The sequence below is a fragment of the Dendroctonus ponderosae genome, unplaced genomic scaffold, assembly GCF_020466585.1.
Source record: "Dendroctonus ponderosae isolate FM_Combo_2020 unplaced genomic scaffold, Dpon_F_20191213v2 Dpon_F_20191213_6, whole genome shotgun sequence".
Classification (NCBI taxonomy): Eukaryota; Metazoa; Arthropoda; class Insecta; order Coleoptera; family Curculionidae; genus Dendroctonus; species Dendroctonus ponderosae.
Window position 1 is genome coordinate 13,005,086 of NW_026018814.1, and position 17,049 is coordinate 13,022,134.

The 17,049-nt window shown below is 33.2% G+C and overlaps 1 protein-coding gene across 5 annotated transcripts in view; it reads left to right on the top strand.

The window, feature by feature from the left end:
- The window catches only part of LOC109546566 (homeobox protein invected), a 111,685-nt gene that overhangs the window by 35,534 nt on the left and 59,102 nt on the right, over positions 1-17,049 (top strand). Inside the window, exons 1-2 of one of the 5 annotated variants that reach the window (XR_007281768.1) lie at positions 1-23; positions 3,750-4,031. The exons of 2 other annotated variants lie outside the window; for them this stretch is intronic. Coding sequence is in view for 2 of the 3 variants with exons in the window: in XM_048667492.1 (XP_048523449.1) it covers positions 3,750-3,795; positions 3,891-3,933 (89 nt within the window). In the remaining variant the exon portion in view is untranslated. Of the gene's footprint in view, positions 24-3,749; positions 4,032-17,049 lie in introns of those variants that run through there. 2 more of the 5 variants (XM_048667492.1, XM_048667493.1) reach the window with 2 other exon arrangements.

Sequence of the window (17,049 nt, forward strand, 5' to 3'; positions counted from 1 at the left end):
ACGAGATGAAGAAAGGGAAAAAAGTGAGTTTTTCAACGGGCCGTAGTGAAATTTATTATTTTTATTTTTGACGACCAATTCAAAGCATAAAAGTTTCATTATAATATAGAAAAATTCATAAAGAATACTTTTAAGAGCCACTAAATTTTTCAAAAGTAGTTATTTTATAGATCAACTGTTTGGCTATTTTAATCCTACCCACATAGGAGCACCTTCAATCCTAAGATGCCCGTACTTTTACATAATTAATTAATTAGCCGACGAGCAGCGATTGATGGTTTCGAAGATCTTTTGAGATTTGGACTATTGTTTCTTCTGAAAATTGCTACAATATTGCAGAGAGAGTTGAAAATAGTACGATACAAAGGACTATTTATATAAACGATATAGAAAATGTCCTTTTTGCGAATTGTTTCGTATCGGGTTTTTGATGCCGCCAGAAAAATCTTAATTTTGAAAAAAAGAACACATAACCTGTCTGAGCTAGATATTTAGTCGATCCTTGATTAGCAGTCATGAAGAAATAGAACCAGTGAGTTCTTTGGGATTCAAAGCCATCGTGAAAAAGAATTTATTCCTGGCGTTCGCAGACACTTTTTAAGAGGGATTTTGCTCTAAAACACTTTGGCTACTTAAATTTTTTAAGGAAATCCAAGATTTGCAAAAAATGTACGGATGTGTGTAACAGCACAGAACTTGTAAACGAAAACAAATTTTCCCCGTGAAAATTCATGGTAATCTTCTAAATTTTACAGCCGAGAGTAGATATTTACCACTCAAAGTTCAGATGGAAAATTATTAAAAAAACCAAGCAAAATTTTTAAAATTTTTGATGTCTATTTTGCGGCTGCAATTACGAATACCAGCAGAAACAATTAGTTTGCTACAAGCAAACATTCATAACCTTTCAACATTATATTAAATTGAAAGTTTGTTTGACTGTGTGGGTTTCAAAATCATCGATACTGAGACAGACACAGCTCAAAATTGTTGAATTCGTAAATAAACATTGCCAGTTGTTTCATTGAATCACAAAAACGTTTAATTTTCGTCCACAAAAGTGAGTTTTTGGCCTCTGTATCGTTAGCCTTCACATACAAGCAGTAGTGATAAAAAGAGTCTCATCGAATAAAAATAACTTAATAGGTTTTGTCAAGACCCAAGAGATGCTTTATGAATCTGCTGCAATTTGGCCCTGCCGGTCTTCTGATTTCTCGCTCACTCGATTATGATTTAAATCATTTAGCAGCTTGAGACATTTGTAAAAATTGCAGTTCGCAGAAGACATGTTTTACTCTTAGAAGCACTAATGGGAAAATTTGGCATGAAAAGTGAATTCTTTCTATTCTTATTCAATGAGCATGATGTGGCTAAATTTTAACTTATTTTGATACTAATTGATCTGCTTTAAATGAGAATTTGCCTTTTATTATATTAAATCGTGGTATCGTATTCTCTATATAAAGTTATCTGGTAGATTGCTGCTATGTTTTCACTCTATCCGGATTCCTTTACGGGACTTGAGCTGTTTAAAAGATGTTCCAAAAAAGTTCGTATTTGGTGATGGTTTTCCAGCTTATGAAAAATCTACTATCTTGAAACGATCTCGATCTTGAAAAACTATTTCGTGTTTATGTGAAAACTTTAATTATGTGCTTCCAATAAATGTTTTCGATTTAAGATGTTTCGGCTAGTTCTAATTAAATCACCATTTATAACATCAGAAAGGAACAGCGTTTTGGCAACACCAACGTACGTACGGTTCGGTAGTGAGTCGATGTGGCTCATCGCGTGCCCATGCGGGACCACACACGAAGAAAGTTGTTAAATAAAACATAAAGCACGTTAACAGTTCTGTGTCCTTTATTTTCGTCCAATGCTGAACTGCTTTTTGTGTGCGGGAAAATTTACCGCATAACTTCATATGTGAGACCGCCCGAGTTGCTATTAATCAACTTACTTGTTACTTTGGGCTACTAGAAAAATTCCCCACATTTTTAAACCGACATACTTATGAAAACTTGCACTAAAATTCCAGTTTGAAAACGGATTATGTTCTCTCTGAATTAAGAGCTGTTAATTATGATTATTTCTAAGCCGCGTTTGTGAAATAATAATTTTGCAAGCAGTTAAGTTAAGTCGTATGGGAAAATATGAAAACAGAATTTTGCAGTCAGAGAATGTCTGTTTCCTTATAGTTGCCGATACGGAAACTTTAGAATTCAGGAATGCAATTTTCTGCTAAAATTTACTTATATTGAATTGTATGATTTTGTCAGCTCACTTACTTTTTCAGCCAAGTACAGGAATTTAGAGTAACAAATATCAGTTAACATTTGCCTTCTTCAAAGAAATTTGCAGTGCTTATTCAGAATTGGATGATGAGTTTATCTACACTGAAAAAATTCGCGTCTACATTTTATCAACGCGTTACTACAAACAGATATTAAGTACGCAGACTACTAACTAACTCATCCATTTCAGAATTTGAGGCACTTAAATTCTGAAATCCATAAAATACTATTATGTAATTAGCCATTACTATCTAATATGAAAAATTCCATTAATCTAAGATTTGCTAGTCTTGCAAAAGTTATACGTTTTGTGCAAAGGAACATGGGTCTAACACATGAAGACTTTGCTATTCCTTATTCCACTTCAACCAATTTTTCCATACAATTACAGTGCGTATGTTATCATTTTTGAATTATTTGTTAAAACAACATATATGAGGAAGTCGTTAAGTAAACAGCTATTAATAAGGTGATCAAACTTGGCGTCTTGTCACTCGAGCATATTCGGCTGTTCGAGAGTGAACCGAAACATTCATTAATACATTATTTTTTACTAAAAAGTTGAAATATTCACAAAATGCAAAATCACAATGTCTTTAGTCGCACTTGCACCTGACGTTGTTTTCATTAAAATTATGTAACTGCAACGAAAGTAACATTTGAAATTAAAAGAAAAATATAATGAAATTATAGTTTTGCTGATGAAATTATAACTTGGTTGCTACAGTTAGTTGAGAAGAATTCAGGGTTTCCAAATTTAATTTATATGTTGTATCATCATGCAACTGTAAAACTTTACACATAACTTCATAACTAACTTGACTTCTCAACATCATACTTTTTTTTCATTGCTCATATGATTGTTTAGTTCTTTTATCATGGCGTAAATTACAAAAGAACGGTTTCTGATTAAAAAAAAGTTAATAAAACAGCAGAGAAGTAATTCTTTGTCAAACTACTACTTGATGCTAAATTTCTTTAAAAGCTAGATGTACAAGGAAACTTTTGTTAAAGATTTCAATGACCAGGTTATCAATTCAACCCGGTATAATTGCTTATGCGTACTGGCTCCACTTTGATTTCTTCATGAAATCCATTTTGAGATTAGACCTACTCAACAAGGAATATTTATATTTTCCATCCTTCCTAATTCATCTCAAAAAGAATGCAGCCGATTTTGGATCACCCTGCAAATGGACATTTTTTGAATCGCCATGTTACGTAAATTATTAACTGTTTAATGCTTTTTAGAATACAATTTCATTTGCGCAATATTCGTAGTACCATCGAAAAATTGTAAATAAGTTTCACTCTGATTCTGATGGTAACATTGTTCCCAATCGGCTAAGGCTAATCGTAAATTTCAAAATACCAAAGAAGTGCAATTAACAACAAACGTTGATCTGTTTACTAAAAGTACGAGTTGGTTTTCTAACATGTATATTTTTTTTTCAGGTAAGAATCGTCCATTCTACAGCTTGTCAAACCATCTCCAATTTAAGTAAGTTGCATCAACTTATCCTAAGTCCTTTCTCTGGTAATCTGACAAGTTAAAGTGGCAGTTAGCTAATAAGTAACGGTAATTCCCATTTACAGACCACAGATTGGCACTTGCCTGCGAATGGAAGCAGAAATGTAGAATACTAAATTGTAGTGTGGCTAATTTATAAACAACTTGTACTAGATTTAGTCGGCCATTAAGCTGAATTTGAAACAATAAAAGCAGGTAATCAATTAGTGCTACTAAGTGGATTATTTCATTGTTTCACAACAGTTCGCAATATTCCATAGCGTTTTTCAATTTGATTCATATAATTGGATACAAAATGTTTTTCAATTTTATACAAATTCAGGTACATTGAAGAAAGAGAGCGTTAACACGTTCGACTGCTTATGTTGTCGGTTTGGTAACCAAATTATGTTGTAATGTATGTAAACACTCTAACTGTAAGTTCTTTTAATATAAGTTTTTTTTGCCTTCAGGTTTATTAAAAATTCTGGTTTCGTTTTGTTTTCACCTATTTTAGCATCGAACTCATTTCAAAAGCAGAAGCATGTTTTGATTCAGTATGAGATTCGCTACTTAAGAGTAAAGAAAGGAAAAAAAGAAAAAATGAAAGGAAAATTAACTGCTGCGGAAAGATGGAATCGTTACATATTTAGACATTTAACTTTTCCATAGAATTGCTGTTTGACAGTTTTATTTTCTTTTGTAAAACATATGAGTTGTTATATGCTTGAAACATGTGATTTGGGTTTTTATGCTTGTTTTAGCAAAATGAAAATTCTTCTTCTTTTCTGAAGAATTATTAGGTCCTAAAAGACGCAATATGATTATTTTTCAAATGCATAAAAATTCGTTCAGTTCAAAGTTCAAACCTCTTGAAAACTTCGCAGTGCTCAATCCATGTTCATATTAACCTAAACTTTTCCGGATGACCACCGAAATGGATAAAGCAAATAACTTTTTCGACGCTATTAATTTAATTTTGAAAGGTTAATAACCTGATTTGTTCATGGGAAGAATTCTAATTGTGTTAAAAAACAGTAGACAGAATCGGGCTTATGATATTACTTAAGCAAATGGTTTTAGTAATTCTGATCTCGATTGGATACGGGCAAAGTAATAATTAATTCAAAACTGCTCTTGCAATTATGCCACTTTTAACATTTCTCATGTGGAATATTCATGAAGGTCTGGGTTTAAGGAATTTTCTACCGATCGTAATTATTACAACTATTTTAATTTCCCGCACCAAATCATGCAACATTTGCATTTGGTAGGACTTATAAATGCGCTTAACCGCTGCTTACTCATTCTTCATACCAGACTAGTCATAATTTAAAAGTTCTCTTCCACTACTGTCTTAATTTAGATATTTTTTCCTCATTATTTTATTCCGCTGTACATTGCCGCATAATATAGATATAGTTTTTTAATGATTAATACTATTAACGAACATTCTTAACTACAATGTTGCGGTTATCGAATAACTATCCGAGAAATTATAAAGAAAGTGAAGCAATACGTCTAATAAAGTGTAAAGTAAAGGATGTCGTCCTTTTATGGGATACGGTATTTTGAGTTACGATTAATTAATAAATTAAGTAAATAGGGTTATCAGGCGAAATGATTACATTTTTTGTCCAAAAATCGTATCAAAGGGGAACGCTTGTAGTTTACCAAACAAACTAGGAATAAACGTAATAACTTGAAATAATATGTATAAATTGTCTAAACGTACACAAAATTTACTACGCTTTCTACCCAATATTCAAAGTTAGTGAAATTAAATTAATTCAATAACTTATACACATTAACTACATTAAAAAACATTAAATATTCTCATTCTCCACACCAAATAGCATAATATGATTTTACACAAATTGCTATTTTTTTGCCAGGAAAAAGCGTAACTATTTTTATTATATCAGTTTTTAGTAATAATTCTTATTTTTTACAACTTCTTGCTCTGATTAAATGGCCCCACATCCAGAGAATCCGAATTTCAAATCACCCTTATCTCGTGTTCTATGAGTATAAATAAGTTATAACACTCAGAACATGCACAGGATGTTTTAAAATGACATAAAGATAACACAGCCACTAAACAATTTGTTTTTTGGATCTGGGGTTGAGACACTTAGGTATATCCTGTAGTATTTTGACTTGCTGAAATCAAATCCGCGGTCAGTTTAACTCTATCAGGTCAGGATCAAGGTGGTTTCTAGCAAATTGACCGTTTAGGCAGAACAAATCTATACATCTGTACGCTTTGTTCAAAAGCGACAAAATTAACTAATTAGATTCAGTGCAGCTCTTTTGGTTATCCAGATATTTGCAGTTTTTTGAAAACAACCGTATGTCGAAAACTAGGTAAGCTGGAAAGTTGGAAAAATACGCTTGGATAGTGCTCGATGCGCCCGAGATTTCATAAAGAATCACTGTTTTTGATCGAAAGCTTCGTTTTCGGGAAAGAAATAAATTTTCAAAATTCGAAAAAATTCCACCAACATTTTTAGAGAATGAATGTTTTATTTATTTTACGAACTATTCCTTGACAGGTGGTTAGATATGGAAAAGTTACGTGACAAATCTAATGTGGTTGGATCAAAAAAAATTGTTATGTGAGCTACAGGGGGAGGAAGAAAATTTTGTACAGGCCCAGCAGGCCCTAATGGAGGGGAAATTTTCAAAATTAAATAAAAGTGTCAAATGACTTTAGAACTGGTTTAAATTCACTCAAATTAGTATTGAGAGGAATACGAATCAACTCCATTTCAAATCGATTCGATAAAGTGGAAAGGAAAAACTCCACTTAACTCCATGTAATCGGTAAGTTTTGGTACCGATCGACAAATGCCTCCCAAAAGTCAGAAAACGCTGATTAATGTATTCCAGTTAGGCCGAAACATAGCTAATAGATTTGGTTGAAGATTTGTGAATGCCATAATGAGAAAATATAAGTTAGCGATTTTAGCCAGACCAATGAATCGAAAAAATGTAGGAGAATTTTCGACTTGTCCATGTTTTTATGTAAACAAAAATTTCGAAAAATTCAACGAATAATTCGAATGAGCTGGCAATGAAATAGACCGATAGAGAAATAACAAAGCGTTAAATTCAATGAAATCGATTGTAACAGGATGAAAGGTTGACCCTGAAAATTCGAGTTAAAGGTGGAAACCGATTTTGAGGATCAAAAGTTAAGGTCAAGTTTGTTATAAGATGTGATAAGTTTATATGCGTTTTGTTAAGTTTATATAATATATATAAGTTTGTAATTAATATATATAAGTTTATATGTCTCCATGTTTAAAAGACATGGGCATAAGGGCCTAAATGGGGCTTTTTCAATTAGACCTTGGAATTACCTTGGTCTTGACCTATAGAGTCAAACTGACCAGGGATTTGGATTTAGCAGGTCAAAATACTATAGAAAATAAGTGTCTCAACACCAAATAAAAAACATTGGTTGTGTGCCTGTGTAATGTTGAAGTAATTTGCAATCAAATTAATTTGTTATTACTATTTTTGAGCTTTGATCCTTTGACAAGCACAATACACTAATTCAGTCAGAAACTGTTATTACTAATGTATCATATTTACAATATATGTACATATTAGGCAAAAAACTGACTAGTCACCAAAACTAGTATCTTACACGAAATGAATCAAAAAACACTAAATTAATGATAAGTTGGTCGTTCAACGACTTATACTTGCATGTTGCATCGGAAGCGGACTCAGAATTAAAAAATCAACTGTTTTATTACGATAAGTCGTTCTTATATTGTGATTGGTTTGTATGTATTTAATGAAGGGCAACTTATATATTTTTATACGTAATTTGATGATTCGAACTCGCGTTCTAAAACCGAGTCCGAAAGTATTAACATAATCACATTATTGAAAGTAACCGCTGTACTCAGCATGTTTCCGTAAAATATTGTAAAACCAGGTGCAAACCCAAATGCGATTTGGTTGCTTAAAGTACCTAAACAAAGAAATTATTTCGCTTTTGATTTGGGGTATTTGTTATTGCGCGTCCCCGCGACTAACGAGTATTCGAGTAACGAACTGTTGGATAAAGCTTGCATCCAGATTTCCATTTGTTAAAAAAATTTTTTTTTATTTGACTGAATTACATTCGGAGTCGGAATATCCGGTATAAAGAAATTCTAAGCCAGAATTGAATTAGATTAACATTCAACCGATGTAAGTAAGTTTTATGTGTATTATACTTCGAGTTATCACAACTTTTGAAAAAAATACTTTTAGTGGTAAATTTCTAATAACCCCTAATAACTTTAGACATTAAGACCAAGAAGAATAATTTTCAGAATTATGAGTGAAAGAAAGGGTATACATATACAATATGTTTGAACAGATAATTTAGATTGTTAGTCATTCGATTAACCCCCTCAGTTGAAAATAGTAAGCCTGGTCTAAATGGCGCTTACCCAGACCTACCAGCTCGCAACCATGTTCAGGGTTCGAGGGGGTCACACTTGAGCGGATCCCGAAAAATATTTTGAATAATGCGATGCCCATTACCGATGCAGTCATCTGTCCACTTTGTCACCAAACACTGTGTGAGGTCTCGCACCTTTCACTATCTTTATCCCACTCAATGAGACCTTTGAAGTTATACTGCTCAACACACTGAATACCCTCTGGATCTCAAAACAATTTCAAATCACTGATTGTTTCGATCGTTCGATATTACTAGAAATACAGGGTCAGTTTCTGGTAGCTAGACTTTTACGGTCTAGAGAAAGAGAAATGCCATTTTGAAACAAAAATATCATACATATACTTAATCTAAAACTAAAACCGTTGCACGTCATCAACCGTCAAACTAACCCTGTTGCCAAGTTGACATGAAAATCTTTTGTTTTTGATAAGGGATTATTGAATTGGTTTTAGATCAATAATAATCGCTAATAGTAAAATAACAGTACAAAAATTGCATCTTCCAACGTACTAAATGTAGCTCCCATAATTTTATTTATTTTAAGGAAATGTAAGGTATTGATTAAGTATAGGTAATAAAATAAAATGTTTTTCTTTTATTAATCAATCACACAAAAACATTGAATCAAATTGAAATCAAACGTCAACCTGACAACACAGTAATTCGCTACCAACTTATGAGGTTAAAAATTCCTTCAAACCGAATCAAACATTAAAAATTCGTTTATTGACGGAACATATCGGCGATTATGTCTATCTCTCTTTAATGTACTTTGCTATAAATAAAGTGAACGTAATCGTGACGTATAACAATATATAATACTACGTTATAATTATATTAGTAATAYATTTTTGTTTGCGTAGTATGAAAATTACTAGTTTGGGGTGTTGATRACGTGCAACGGTTTTAGTTTCAGATTAAGTATACATATATTGAAAATGACTTCGTTTTTGARATACAAGGTGGGGGGAAGATACTGAAAGATACTTGAAATTKCTGGTTTGAAAACTGCGCAMAATCGGCTCCTATGAAATCTCTTACTTGTGGCGTACATTAWATGTAGAGACAACGTTGAAACATTTACCAGTGTATGTACAAATTAATAAATATGAACGCATTTTTCAACATCAAGTTTTATTAATAATTTTCGATATTACCCAAAACAAATGTACATTATTTTTGGGTATTCTGATATATCTCGTCATGACTGAAAAAAAATTATATGTGATGGTTGCAGAGTAACTCTTTTTCGTAAAATTAATAATCAAAATATTTTCAAGTAGACACACTGTATATTCTTCTTGATAAATATTCTTAGACATACTTTTTTTGAATAATCTGATTTCAGCTAGGGACAGTGTGGGAGTAGGAAAAACTTCTACTTCTTCTTTCTTCCTAATATGGATACATATTAGTAGGCTATTGCCCATGAGGTCCAGCATTCTCGCCAGCGCTTTGGTGGTCTTCCCTGCGGTCTCCTTCCCACTGGATTGTTCATTTTTGCATTTTTGACGAGCCTGTTGTCCTCCATTCTTCCTACATGTTTGTTCCAAATTCTCTTTCTCCGCCTCACCCATCTTCCTATGTCCAGTATCCCGCACTGGTTTCTGATGTCCTCACTTCGTACTCTATTGTATAGACTTTTGCCTTGAATGCTCCTTAAAGTCTTCAATTGAACTGTTCTCATCATTTATAAAGTTCTGCTTGTATCTGGTCTTGTTTCTACTGCGTGTCTTACTGCCGTTTTATATATCTTGAGTTTGCTTTCCGTATTTAGGTTTTTGTTTTTCCAAGCAATTTCTCTCAAACACCCCGAAATTCGAGAATGTTTTTTTCGAGAGGTAGACTTCCATGGCTCGTTAACTCTGCTCCCAAATATTTGAAATTTTATACTTGTTCGATGATCTTGGAGTCGATTTCCAGCTTGCAGCTTAGCGGTTGCGTCCTTTGATATTACTAAATATTTAGTCTTATTGGTGCTGATGAGCATATTTTGCTTTTGCTTTGGTGTTTAGTGTTTAAACAGTGGAGTAATTTTTGGAGGTTTTATTCGGAATCTGCAAGAAGAGCCGCGTCGTCAAGGGAAAACTTTTTTTAACTTTCTTGAAGAAAAGACGTTTTCGTTTTTTGAGACATTTTTCGCAAACTAAACCTTAAAATTTGAAAATTGTGCCACTTTGGAACCCACAGATCAAATCTTCATTGCGATTTACTATTAGATACATGAGTATATCACTAGCTATCGACTGCTACTCAATGGAAAAACTCCTTTCCGGCGAAAAAATATAAACATTTTGGTGCAATGATTTATGAAGCAAATATACTGTAACTCACTCTAGTCGAAAGTAATGAATAAGTATTTCAAACGAAATTTGGTGTGTTTTAAATGAGGCACAAACATTTCATAGTAATTGCCAATGGCTCGACTTTTCTCGAACGGATCATGAATTGGGTGTAAACAGTTACCAATTGGAAGTTCCTACTTTCTGTGCCACATCTTTTTGTGAAATGGAGTGGATTTGTTGTGAAGTCATCGACAAATTTGCTGTGTTGTGGTTGGCTGGGTTCCGTAGTAATGTTCAACTGTTAGATTTTAAAATGAGTTCACATCTTTCTAAAATTATCGCGTACATAAATATGGGCAAGATCCCATTTGCCAAATGTATCGCTATCATCTTTTTGAACATTTAGTTAAAATCTCAACATGTTAAAAAATTGAGATTTTCAAACCAGGAGAAAAATTTAAAGATACTTTTCCGGCTTTTAAATCCGCCGCTCTCTTTAAATAACATCAATTAAAAGTTTGGTTCTTTGATTCCGCTATAGGAGATTTGCAAGTTCTTAAACTACTTTCACTTGCATAATTTGGTTGAGCATTATAGTGTTTGATTCACCACTTTGAGCAACTCAAATAGCCGAAGGAGACCCAATAATCACCAGCACCAGTGGCGGTGGTAACAGATCTACACAATCGGATGTTTTGACTGCGGTCATTATTTAAAGCCCAATTTTGACAGCTGAAGAGATGAGGCCATTGTCGCTTATAAATAGGAGACGGTTCAAGGGTAAATGGACGGGCATTTGTCAAAAACGACCAAAACGAAACTTTGATATTTATTATCAGCCAGAATAGGATTAAATGGCTCTATTGTGCCTTAATGGTCCGGATCGGTGTTTATTTATAAAACTGACGAAAACGCTTTAGTGGTGACAGTGATAAAAGCCGTGAATGAACTCCACACAATGGTTACCTGACTTCCAGTTTTCAAAAATAATTAGAAAAGAGATAGAGCCTTAGATAAAACGGCTAACTAACGCTGACTATTTACGTGAACAAGTCTGGCGTTTGAGTAAAAAATCGCCCCAGAATTCAATAGTTCAATATTTATTAGACTGGCTAGAAGTAGATACGAACAATACAAATAAAACATTTATATGGGTTTATTAACTTTTACGAAAAGGTCTGTGTCAACCCACTTTTATTCAGGAAGATTTGCTCCTGTTTTCAATTTGTGATCTTTCAACCTTACTGTTGTGCACACCTTTGTGCTTTAGTGCGCTGAGGATTACTGCTTGCCTTTTTATTTAGTTTTTTATAGATTATTGATTGGATGATTGCTGATTTATTCATTTTTTATTATTGATTATTACTAGATTGACAACTTCACTTTTTTCATTGTTACACACCAACCAGATCAAAAATAAATGACAGGACGCCGAACTGGCACGTTCAGAAATGTTCTATCCGCGCCAACACTTACGAAATTGTAATAATGTCGAAACTCCATCAAGCTAACTTTTTTTGGAGAGACTGAACGACGAACCACTGTGTTGCTGATTATGAGCTAATTTATTCTACTGAGAAACAGGAGGTTTCCGAAGAAAGTGAATTGGTTCTGATTGCCGAAGGCAACGAATAAGACATACACAGTAGTAACAGGCACCACACCATTTAAAAGTGGAAAAATGGAAAACCTTTTAAAAGTTTCACGAAGATTTTCGTTGATCTCCAACGTTTTAAACAACCAAGTAATAATTAAACAAACGGCACATTTCTGCCGTTTTATCAACAACGCAAATTTGCTACCAAAATCAAAACCAAACATTAACATGACATGTTCTGCTTTACACAGTGAAAACACTGAATTGCTCACGACTCAAATTTACAGTTCAATTAGGAACATTACCTGACATTCATAAGGTCATAAAAAAGCATCGTTTACAAACGCGAATCAAATATGTAGTTTATTGCTAACTTTTTGATTTAGTTTTCTGTAAATTTCTTTAATTTTAGTATGTTGTTTGTTGCAATTTTTTCTGTACTCCTAAAATGCCTGAAGAGGAAACTTCTATTAAATTAACCTGCATGAATGTATGTAACTAATATATAATTTTTAAAATTTTTGTTTTTATTGAAATAGAATAGACGGACTGAAAAGAAACTGAGAATAGTAATGATCCCGTTTGATACGTAGACTCTAAAATTATTCTATTAGCTGAAATAAAATATACACGCTAAATGTAAAATTTGGCATTTTGATGCGTGTAGAAAAGATCATAATTCCCGTAAATGGTTCCGTATTTCTAGATTTTTGCTGCAGTAATGTGCAGTTAATGTAGCATTATCCTCAATCCAGATGATAATTTTACAATTTTATTTGAAGATGCTCCTTCTTCAAGTTGGTTCGAAATTTCTAATTGCCATACAATATCATAACTCTGACGATGTGGAATTAAATTTACACTTAATTCAAAAGAAATTCCTGGGTTCCAATCAATTTTATTGTTTATCATTTAAAATGTTACAAAAAACGAAACGTTTTTGTAACATGTTGCTTGGTGGTACAAAAACGTTTCGGTGTTTTTGTAACATTTTAAATGGTAAACAATAAAATTGACTGGAACCCAGGAATTTCTTTTGAATTAAGTTGAAATACAGTCAGGAAAATATACACATTAAATTTACATCCAATTCACAAATTTTATTAAACTTGTAACTAAACTAACAAAACTATTGTAACGATATATATAATAACTGATTGAGTTTTAGTTTATTGATTTTATGTATTTGTGCACAATTGACCAATTAAAAAAAATTTATAAACATCGACGATTTTTTTCTAGTTAATTACCAATTAATTTCTAGTTAATTAATTAATGAAAAGTTGTTGTAAGTATTCATTTTTTTTCGTCAATATTTTGTGCGTCTTATTCTCTTTGACTGGCTTTCCGTTCGTTAATTTTTGTGGGTGGGTTTTGGCAGTTTTATAACGGGTAGGACTTTCAGGTGGATGTTTTACAAATTGAGTCACTTTATAATAGTAGGACTTGATAAATAATAAGCGTTGGTAAGAAAAYATACTTAAAAACGCAAATGGCACTGAAAGCTTTCATTTAATCTTAAAATAATTTAAATCTCGMGTTACAAATAATWTTYATAATRGGCCGATAAAAATATTCCCCTGTTAAGGAAAKTTGCATTTATTTCACAACGTGCTTTTCGATGTGCATAGAAAATTWAAAAAAWCACCAAMACRAAAATTATTACCCTGCTTGCAGAGAATAGATTACAAGCCGAACAATCCTTTGTCAATCYTTTTATTTACCTTTGACACTCATCATTTTGAAATCCATACACTTTTCAGATTGGACAGTTTTTGGTAACTCATCAAGTTTTCATAACAGGAGTCGGCGATAAGACACTTTCATGTAGAAGGTACCTAAATAACTGTCACAAAGGAGAACTGTAGATTTTCCAAGAGAAAATAGTTGTTCTATTTTGCCGTGCTAAAAATACAGATTCAAAAATTTTAGGTATTTGCATTTTTAATGTTTCAAGGACCAAGTTCCTTGATCACAATTTGTTAGCAACCGTTTGAATTGTAGACTTGAGCTTCTGTACACACATTKCAAGTGATGTGTCCTCTTGGYTTATTACTSCGAAGTTAACCATTTTCGAGAAATTACTTTCTATGTACAAAAAAACATCTTTTTACGACACCTTAAAATCTCTGCCACTGGTCACGCTCATTGAATGGGAGTACGGTGCCAAAAAGTGCAAAAAATTAAAACTGGAAGTGAAAAATAGAAGGGGATAAAATTGTTCCTTTCTTCACTGTGGACCTACAGTTTTCCTTTGCGACACTTATTTAGAACCACCCTGTCTATACTTCATAACATTTGCGAATAGCTCAAAAGATGCTCTAAAAATAATAGCATTTATTTTATGAGTAGAGTAGTTCAAAGTGCGCACAGTGAGAGCGATGAGTTACATCGAAAAATAATTTGCAAGTTTTGCGGTCAGTAAAGAAGAGTGGGCTCCAAATTCCGGCAAAACTTTGAACTTCACTTATCGTTAAGAACATTTTCGGAAGATTCCAAAGAATTATTGCGGAACCGATTTTGATTTGAGTTTTTTTAAAACAAATTTTTCAGAAACGAAAAATACTCACACTCACAAGTTCAGAGTTGTGCGTGCAGTAAAGAAGATTGCGCTCTAAATGTTGTTAAAATTTCTTCAAACCTTCCAAATTCAATCAAATCACATGAAACCCTGAATTTTGCGCGTTTCCCAAATACTGATTGGAAATGAGCGTTTTTACGCAACTGCGGACTCCTCAATAAACAAATTCCAACTTGCAAAGTGATGTCAGAAGAAACTTGAAAGATTGACATTCTGTACAAGACGTTTTTAAATTAAATTTTGGTGAAAACTTCCAGCTAAATGTCTAATATTCCAATTTCGTGTAACTTTTTGTGACAAATCCACCAGAATTTACTCATGCACATTGTTATAACTCAATCGACCAATTTTCTATCCAATGGTTTAAAAACGAATTCTGTGCCGAAGCCGCCCAAAATATTTCGAAAGTTTAAAAAATAACCACGAAGGAATCAATAGATCAATCGATACCAAATCCACCCTACCAGTTTGTTGATGAATATGAGACTGAAAGTTCAACATGCATATGGCCACAAAGGGACAAACTAATGCTAAGCTTACCGAAATCTGTGTAGGGCCACCTGGAAAGAAAGAAAAAAATGTGATTAATACAGCAGGAAATCTGCCCAAAGCCAAAGTTATTTCAAATTCGCAAAGCAAAGAGAGAAAAATATAAAAAATCCATAACACTTCAGTTGCTTGTCGGAAAACTAAACTCAGTTCCAGCTTAAAGATTTATGGATTAGAGATCATTTTTACCAGCTGTTTGCAAGCTGGCGCACTATCCTCCATTTTCGAGCAAATTCTCAATAGCTTTACTTCTACCGCACTTGCCATAAGAGCCAGAATAATTCTGTATTTCAATCTAAGAACGCGATTCACACGACATGAAATATTATCGAGCGATTTTATCCACTGTCCGTAGAAAACTGGATATTCAAATACCTTTAAAAAAATTACTCGTTGCTCAATTTACTAGCGATGATAGAAACCAACAAAATTTCAACTATTTAAAAATAGCCTTCAACAGTTCTGATTTCAAGAATTATTCCGCCAAAAGTGCAATTTGAGGTTTAGAGTAGTGAGGTGGTATGAGTTGTAATTCACCAACTTAAAGAGCGGCGTGAACTCAAATGCGCAACTCAACACAGTGTTACTCAGGCCTACAATTAGATACGATGGTGGAAGTCAACGATAAACCCATAGATATTTGAATAGAATGTGAAATTGAGTTTAATAATTAAGTATATGACCTGTGGAAGTAAAACTATAATTTGCGGTGATAACTGGTTAAGCGAAAGAATTGTATGCTACTTGCCGGTAATAAAGCGTGTCGCGTGTGGAAGAGTTATTACAAAATGAAACATATTAAATTACCATAAAGCCAGCACTCGTATAAAAACGATTTAAATAATAAAAGCGCCAATTTGTTCCAAAACGAAAATAACAGGTGTTTTCTGGAATCTATTCGCCTCGTAATGCCGGATTCGTGAATAATTGACACGGCAAGCCGGAAAGCATTCTTTGAACATCAAAAAGTTTCAACAATCACTTATGGCAGAACAAAACGCCTCCGAAATGTTCTGGTCCAGATTTTCGTAGCCCCAGCAATTTATTACGCCCCACTGTGCGTTGTTAGGCTGAACTTTTGGACGCCTATTTCGTGTTGAAGTGTTTTGTTTGATCATTTTCGCACATTTCCATTCTATTAGTTTTTGATATAGCTGATAATGAGCAATGATGACAAAATCTGATTGTCTTCCTAAAATATCATATATCAAAATGGTAAAATCAACAACGTAAATCAGACCGTTGACCAAATTTTTCCTTGGAGATTCGGTCTAGGCAGTGGTGAGCAGCAGGTTCGATTTATTGTTCAGTCATGGAACAATATAGAAAATGAGTACTTCAGCAGGCCCTCAAATAGAGGATTGTTTTTAAATGTTGGAAACACTTCAAAATCTTAATTATTTCTTCTCCATTCGTATCGAGCAGGCTTCAATTAATTCTATAGTGACCAGCATTAAACTCACGGGTAGAAAAAAAGCTTTACAATGTTTCTTTAGCATTTTCTACGAAATAACTTACAGTCGCCATTAATCATGTCCACCGATGCACTCCCGTGTCATGTAATTTATGTTGCCCTAGTCTTAGGCTATTAATACATGATCATCGGCAATATTTCGTTCTTGTCATATATATTACTGTAATGGTAACTTATCAGCAATCGTTTATAAGCAAGGCAAAATCTGGGCTTATTTTGATAGATTGATTATTTTGAGGATTGCTTGAAACATTTAAATGATATTTCTGTTTTGTTGGTAATTTGAAAATT